This window comes from Scylla paramamosain, chromosome 12 (genome assembly GCF_035594125.1).
Source record: "Scylla paramamosain isolate STU-SP2022 chromosome 12, ASM3559412v1, whole genome shotgun sequence".
Classification (NCBI taxonomy): domain Eukaryota; kingdom Metazoa; phylum Arthropoda; class Malacostraca; order Decapoda; family Portunidae; genus Scylla; species Scylla paramamosain.
Window position 1 is genome coordinate 13,432,948 of NC_087162.1, and position 7,500 is coordinate 13,440,447.

At 40.7% G+C, this 7,500-nt stretch overlaps 1 protein-coding gene across 1 annotated transcript in view; it reads right to left on the reverse strand.

Moving 5' to 3' along the window:
* LOC135105702 (synaptotagmin-10-like) overlaps positions 1-7,500 on the reverse strand; it is a 111,000-nt gene that overhangs the window by 39,809 nt on the left and 63,691 nt on the right. Inside the window, exon 7 of the mRNA XM_064014108.1 lies at positions 4,993-5,147. Within this exon, the coding sequence (XP_063870178.1) occupies positions 4,993-5,147 (155 nt within the window). The remainder of the gene's footprint in view (positions 1-4,992; positions 5,148-7,500) is intronic.

Sequence of the window (7,500 nt, forward strand, 5' to 3'; positions counted from 1 at the left end):
TTCTACGTGTTTGTCTTTCGTTTGTTGTAAATACCCTACATGTACTACACAGATTGTTTAAACTGCACTGGAATAATGTGTGCATTTATTTGATCCTAAGTCTACGGAAAAAAATACCACCATATTTTACTATCTATTGTTGTTCTGCGTGTTTGTGTCTCATCTCTTTAAATATTCCTCTTGATTAAGTAAGCAAACCACAGCCTGAACTCCACTTGGTCATAATTGGTGAGTAAACAATTTTTCTCTAAAATTCAACGGAATTACTCTCCAGCATTTCACTTTGTCCAATTACACCGCGCGTTTCTTTCTCGTTTGTCATAAATTCTCTTCTGAACTAACGAGCCACACCGCGGGTACATCTGAACTGAAGTAATGGTGAGTCTCTTTACTTTATCACTGTACCAAGTAAACCCGCCACATTACACGACTTCCAAGTGCTCTACCTGTTTCTCTCTCGTTTGTTTTTAATTATCTTTTAAATTAGGCAAACCATAACCAAGGAAATGTTCATAAGCTCATTTTCTTTATGGAAGAGGCCTAATACATTTTACAAACTTTATTTATTTTACACGTGTCTTTTTCTTCTCTCTCTCTCTCTCATCTCCTCTGACTCACTCTACATCATTAGGTTTACTCAACAAAATCACAGCCTTCCATATGCAAGCCTACGGTAGAAACGAGACACATTTTACTGTCTGTAATAGTTTTTCTCCCTTTCTCTCCTCTCTTCTAAATCTAACAGGAAAATTAAAAGACAAAGAGCAGAGGAAACACAGGATGAGAGATTCTAAAGAACAATAAAGTCTACAAAAGCGTGCTATCATATTCTACTGGCTATATTTAATCTACTTATTTTTCTGTTGATTTTTCTAAGTCTTCACTCGCAATAAAACACGATAGAACAAAGAAAAAGTAAATTAAAGTAAGATAAGAAAGATGAAGGAAAGAGATCCGAGAAAATATGAAATATACGAAAAACTCATATTCCATTACTTAAATTTAATCTCTCTCTCTCTCTCTCTCTCTCTCTCTCTCTCTCTCTCTCTCTCTCTCTCTCTCTCTCTCTCTCTCTCTCTCTCTCTCTCGTGTCTAAACCTTCAATTAACCCCCCTAAAAGAAAAAGCGGATAAAACTAGCTAAAAGGATTGCAAAAGGACTAAAATAAAAGGAAAAAAAAAATACAAGGAAAAACGAGGCACTGAAATAGAGAGCTGAAATCACACGTCATTAAAATGGAAGGGGGAAACTGAGCTAAAAAGAAAATTAGTGTAAAAGCTGGTTTGCTGACGAGGAGGAAAATAAGAGGGGAAAATATGAGACATCCAATAGTGAGAAGCTAAAGATTTTCCCTCGCACTGAGTGAAGGAAAGACCACATAAGCTTGTTACGGAGCTGAAGAGGTAGTGAGAGAGAGAGAGAGAGAGAGAGAGAGAGAGAGAGAGAGAGAGAGAGAGAGAGAGAGAGAGAGAGAGAGAGAGAGAGAGAGAGAGAGAGAGTGAGAGAGAGAGAAAGAGAGAGATGGTCTCAGTCCTATCCAAAGATCGGTCACTATGAGCTCTGAGCTCTTTCCGGCTGGCTGGGTGACCAGCAGACGACCGTAAGTGAATCACACACACACACACACACACACGCAAATAAATAAATAAATAAATAAACAACATACTAAACAAAAACTCAAAACAGACAGAAAAACGGACAGAAAAAAAAAGAAGAAAAAAAAAACCCAAAACCTGAAGAACGCTCTGGCTGGCTCTGACTCCGCTTGGGGTTCGTGATAACGTGATTTAAAGGCGCGTTGAAACGAGGCGGGCGGCTCGTTACGTTAATGTGGTCGTGGCCGCGCTGGTGAGGCCGACACGAGGCGCAGCAAGGGTAAGAGGAATTCACCACCACCCTCATTAGCCGCCGCCACCCCATGCCAGTCAATACCACACTGGGAGGGCGAAGGAGGGGAGGCAGGAGGCGCAGACAGCAAGGCCACAAAGAGAGGCAGGGAGAGGGGGAAGAAAAGTAAGGCAAGGGAGGGAGGGAGGGTGGGGAGAGTGATAAAGAAAAGAAGGATGTAGAATTATAGAGCAAGATTAAGAGGCAGGGAGGAGCGAGGAAGAAAGGTAAGACAGAAGGAATGAAAGGTGTTGAGGTTAAGAGGGGAGGGAGAGAGGGAGAAATGGGGGAAGTAAAGGGAAAGAGAGGAAGGGAATGAAGGAGGGAGAAACAAGAGGGAAAGAGAGAAGGTGGGGGTTAGGAAGGATGAAAACAGAAAGAGAGGAAGTACTGATAAGTAAAAAAATATGGAAGGGAAGGAAGGAAGGAAGGAAGGAAGATGAAGGGAGGATGGAAAGAAAAATAAGGGTAAGAAAAGAAAGGTAAAAGTGAAAATGAAAGGAAGAAAGGAAGGAAGGAAAGAAGGAAGGAAGGAAAAGGAAAAAGAATGGAGGGATAAAGTGAAAACGAAAGTAAGGAAAGACGGAAAGAAAGAAGAAAAAAACAAGAATAAAGAAGAGAAAAAGAGAGAAAGACAAGGATAATGAAGAGGAGGGAAGACACGTACACAAAACAGGGAATAAGGAAGAAAGCACAGGAGTAAGAGGGAAGATAAGAAGGATAATGGAAGCTGTAATGAAAAAGAGAGAGAGAGAGAGAGAGAGAGAGAGAGAGAGAGAGAGAGAGAGAGAGAGAGAGAGAGAGAGAGAGAGAGAGAGAGAGAGAGAGCTGGAAGTGACGGGAAAGAGAATGCGTGAGGGAGGCTAAAAATAGACCAGCAAAGGGAGGGAGGGAGGGAGGGAGGGAGAGAGCTTACGGGAGAGGTAGAGAAGGAAGTAGAAAGACACAGAGAGAGAAAAAAAAGAAAAAGAGAATCAGAGAATGCGGTAGGGAAGAGGGAGAGTTGATAAAAGAGAGGAAGAAGAACAGAAGTAGTGACAAAGGGGAAGAATGAGAGAGAGAGATAAAAAAGGGAGATCAAGAAAGGACAGAGAAAAAGCGAATGCTGAAGAGAAGAGGAAGTTGATACAATAAAGAAGAACATAAATAAAAAGCAAAAGCAGGAAGGAAGAATGAAATGAAACAAAGAATAATGGAGAAAATGAAAGACTGGAGAAAGAGAACATGCGGAAGGGAAGGGGAAGTGTAGATAAAAGAGAGGAAGAAGAGAAGTAGTCAATATCAGAAGGGGGAGAAAGTTCGAGAGAAAATGAAACGATAGACAGTAGAAGAGAGAATAATAAAAGAGAGAACAGAGAAGAGAACATGAAAAGATGGAAGGAATGAAAGAGGGAAGGAGGGAAGGAAGAAGCGAGACCAACAGTAACAAGAGATGAAGAAGTGGGAGGAAAAATGAACGAAGGAAAAGGGAGAGGAAGGAATAGAAGGATGAACAAAGTAGAAAACATAAAAAAAAAAAAACGAAAGGCAAGGAAGAGGAATCAGTAAAAGCTGAGGTGAAAAAACAAGAGAAAGGAAAAAGGAAAAGATAAAATAAAGGTAACGAAGGAAAAAAGTAAAAACAAGAAAAGAAAATAACAAAGAAACAGGATAAAGAAGAAATGAAGGACTAGCTTGAAAAATAGAGAAAGAGGCAAATGAGAGGAAGATTCGTGGAAAACTGGAAAGAACAAAGGAGAGAAAACGAAAAAAATAACTAAAGGTGAATCCGTCAGTCAGAAAGGGAAGAGAAAAGAATATGCCTGGAAAAAAGGAGAAAGAAAAGTGAAGAGAACGAGAGAGAGAGAGAGAGAGAGAGAGAGAGAGAGAGAGAGAGAGAGAGAGAGAGAGAGAGAGAGAGAGAGAGAGAGAGAGAGAGGAAGAACCACTCTAGCGTCCACGTATCCATGACAACCCAACTCTCCCTCCCTCTCCCTCCCTTAACTCGCCCTAATAGCACACCGACCCCCCTCCTGCCCTCCCCTGACCTCCCCCACATACCACCACCAGCACCACGACCTGTTGCAGCGCGCCAGGTGAGATGACCTTGCCCAAGCCTGCCTATGAACTCATGACCCAATGCGCAGGTTAAAGGTCATGTATCTGGGAGAGTGAGAGTGAGTGTGGCACCTTTTGTATCTCCCCTTCCTTATTTCTATCATCCAACACTGTATTCTGAATTGTGGTTCTCTCTTTCTCTCTCTCTCTCTCTCTCTCTCTCTCTCTCTCTCTCTCTTGCTTTCGGCTTTCATATTTCATTTTATTGCTCTCGTCCACCTGTCTTTGTATCGTAACGTCAGCTGTAAGTGAATAGTAATACTATAGCTGTGTGTGTGTGTGTGTGTGTGTGTGTGTGTGTGTGTGTGTGTGTGTGTGTGTGTGTTTGCTTGTCTGTTTTCCACTCCCTATTAATGTCTGTTCGTCTGTGAATTCCTGTTTAATTTGGTTTATTCTCTCTCTCTCTCTCTCTCTCTCTCTCTCTCTCTCTCTCTCTCTCTCTCTCTCTCTCTCTCTCTCTCTCTCTCTCTCTCTCTCTCTCTCTCTCTCTCTCTCACCAACCCTTCCTCCTCCTCCTTTACCACCATTTTTTTTTGTGCTTTTTACTTCCTTCTTCCTCTTCCATCACCACCACCACCACTGCGCTTTCCTCTTCCTCCTCCTCCTCCTCCTATTTCCCATATTCCTGATCAGGTCTCTTATCTTGTCCTGTCTTCTTTCCTCTTGTCTTTCCCTCCTTTCCTCGCTCACTCACCCAGTCACTCCCTCTCTCCCTCTATTCCTTCCTGTCTCCCTCCCTCCTTACGTCCTTCATTCACTCCTTTACTCCCTCTCTCTCCAATATCTAATCAGTCAACCAATCAATCCGTCAGTCAGTCAGTCCCTCACACCCTCCATCCTTCCCTCCCTCTCTCCCTCCCTCACTCTTTTACTCCCCTCTCTCCCATATTCAATCAGTCAACCAGTCAGTCAGTCAGTCAGTCAGTCCCTCACACCTTCCATCCTTCCTTCCCAATATCCCTCTCTCCCTCCTTCACACCCTCTTTCCCTCCCTCACTCCCCTCTCACCTGAACACAAATGTCTCGTTGAACTCCGGATTAAGGTTGCGTCTGTGGACCTTCGTGCAAAACTTCTTCTTGCGGTCTGGCAGCAGGTACACCTTGACGTAAGGGTCTGAGGATCCAGTCACGTCCTTCACTGGCAGGTCGTTGGCGGACAGCACCTGCAGGAGAGAGAGAGAGAGAGAGAGAGAGAGAGAGAGAGAGAGAGAGAGAGAGAGAGAGAGAGAGAGAGAGAGAGAGAGAGAGAGAGAGAGAGAGAGAGAGAGAGAGAGAGAGAGAGAGAGAGAGAGAGAGAGAGAGAGAGAGAGAGAGAGAGAGAGAGAGAGAGAGAGAGAGAGAGAGAGAGAGAGAGAGAGAGAGAGAGAGAGAGAGAGAGAGAGAGAGAGAGAGAGAGAGAGAGAGAGAGAATTATTTTTTATTTTTTCGTTTTTTTCTACACCTGATATTATTTTGGACGGCATTTTCAAGAATAAGAGGAAAGAGAATATGAGTGATAGAGAATAAGATGAGAAAACAAGAAAAAGGGGATAGACTGAGAGAATGATAGAAAAGATAATTGTTTTTTTCTTTCGATTTTTTATTTATTTTTACCCGAGATTATTTGTAAGGAAGCTCTTGTGAGGGAAAATAGATAAGTTGGGGAGAAATTGGGAAGGAATGGGAGGGGAGGGGATGGGAGAGAGAGAGAGAGAGAGAGAGAGAGAGAGAGAGAGAGAGAGAGAGAGAGAGAGAGAGAGAGAGAGAGAGAGAGAGAGAGAGAGAGAAAGCAGATAAAGAAACCGACAGACGAACAGAAGGAAAAAAATACACAGACAGACAGACAGACAGACAGACAGACAGACAGACAGACACTTCAATACACACCACTCCATGTCTGTACAAACCCCTAAAGACACACTCATTACATTATTAGTACTGCAAGTAACATATTTTTTCTTATGAATTCAAAATAAAATGTAAATATATTGCAGTCACAGGTACTCAGGTTTAGTGACTGAGGAAATGCTGTAGTAAAAATATATAAAAGCGTCCCAAAATTTACAGATGTGTGTATATGTAGAAATTATTGGTTGGTGTATGAGTATGTTAAGCAAATGTAAGGTTGATTTAGTTTGTGGTATGTGGGTGTTTATTTATTTTATCTGCGGTATTTCATATTGCTCTTTCCGTTATGCTATTTATGTACCTGTGGGTAATAAGTCAACTGAAGTAACGGATTAAGACAAACAAATTAACTAACTGACAAAGTAAACATGTAATTATGTAAATATCTAGCTAAATAACTAACCCACTAACTATATAACTATCTAATTAGCTACCTAAAAACTAACAAGCCAGCTAACTATCTAGACTATAGATGGTGGCAACGGAAAAGCTTAGCGTGGTTAAAACATCTTATAACGTATGTAAAAATTATAAGAAAGAAATTGTTATAGTTATACTTGTGTATTTACTTTTATTTTCCGTGTGAAGCACAATGGCTGGAGGGGAAACAGAAGGGTCCATTAAACTGTCTATTTGCTCTCACTGTGTGTGTGTGTGAAAGAGACTGATATGAAGTAAAAAAAAAAAAAAAAAAGTAAAAAGAAAATAAATGTTACCCATTCATTTGCAGGTCATATAAAAAAAAATTATGAAGTGAAAAGGAAGGTAAAAAAGTGCCCACTCATTTGCAGCACATAAAAAAAAAAAAAGAATAAATAAAAGTTACCTTGAAAATTTACCAAAAGCGGTGCTTAATGTAACGTTATATAGTAAAGGCTAGTATAGTTAATGAGGTGGCGGTGGTCAGACGTGTGGAAAAGACCGGTGTAGGAGTGCGAAAGTACAAAAAAAAAAAGAAAAAAAAAGTTTACGCCTTAAAATAAAAGTTAATAAAAAAAAAACTAACTGATAAAATGGAATAAAGATAGCGTAGTCCATGAAGTAGTGATGGTCAGTTGTGTGAAGAACACTGGCATAGGAGCACAAAGATACAAATAAAAAAGAAAAAAAGGCTCGCTCATTTACTACACCGAAAGTTAAAGAAAAGTTAATCAAAAATATTGACTAACACAATGCAATAAAGTTCATATAGTGTATGAGAAGACGGTGGCCATGTCCGTGGGGGAAACAAAACTAACAGAAGATCAGAAGTAGGAAAGAAAACCTACTTGTATGTCACACCTACAAAGAAAAGAGTTAATCAGAAAACTTATGAAGAACACTGGACTAACATAATGGCAATAAAGTCAGTATAGTGGATGAGGTGGTGGTGGTCAGCCATGTGAAAAAAAATGACATAACAGCATAAAAAAATATGTCACTAATTTGCTGCTGAAAAATAGTTAACCTACAAATTTTCAATGTAATCCAGTGTAATCAAGTTAGTTTAGTTCCTGAGGTAGCAGATGCTCGTGTATATAAAATTTTAACCCTCTAAATCCGGAATCTTACGTCATTTTTTTCTCTCTTTCCACAATCTGACACAATCTGACTCACATCTCCGTACTGTTCCTGTCCCTCCGGTACTCC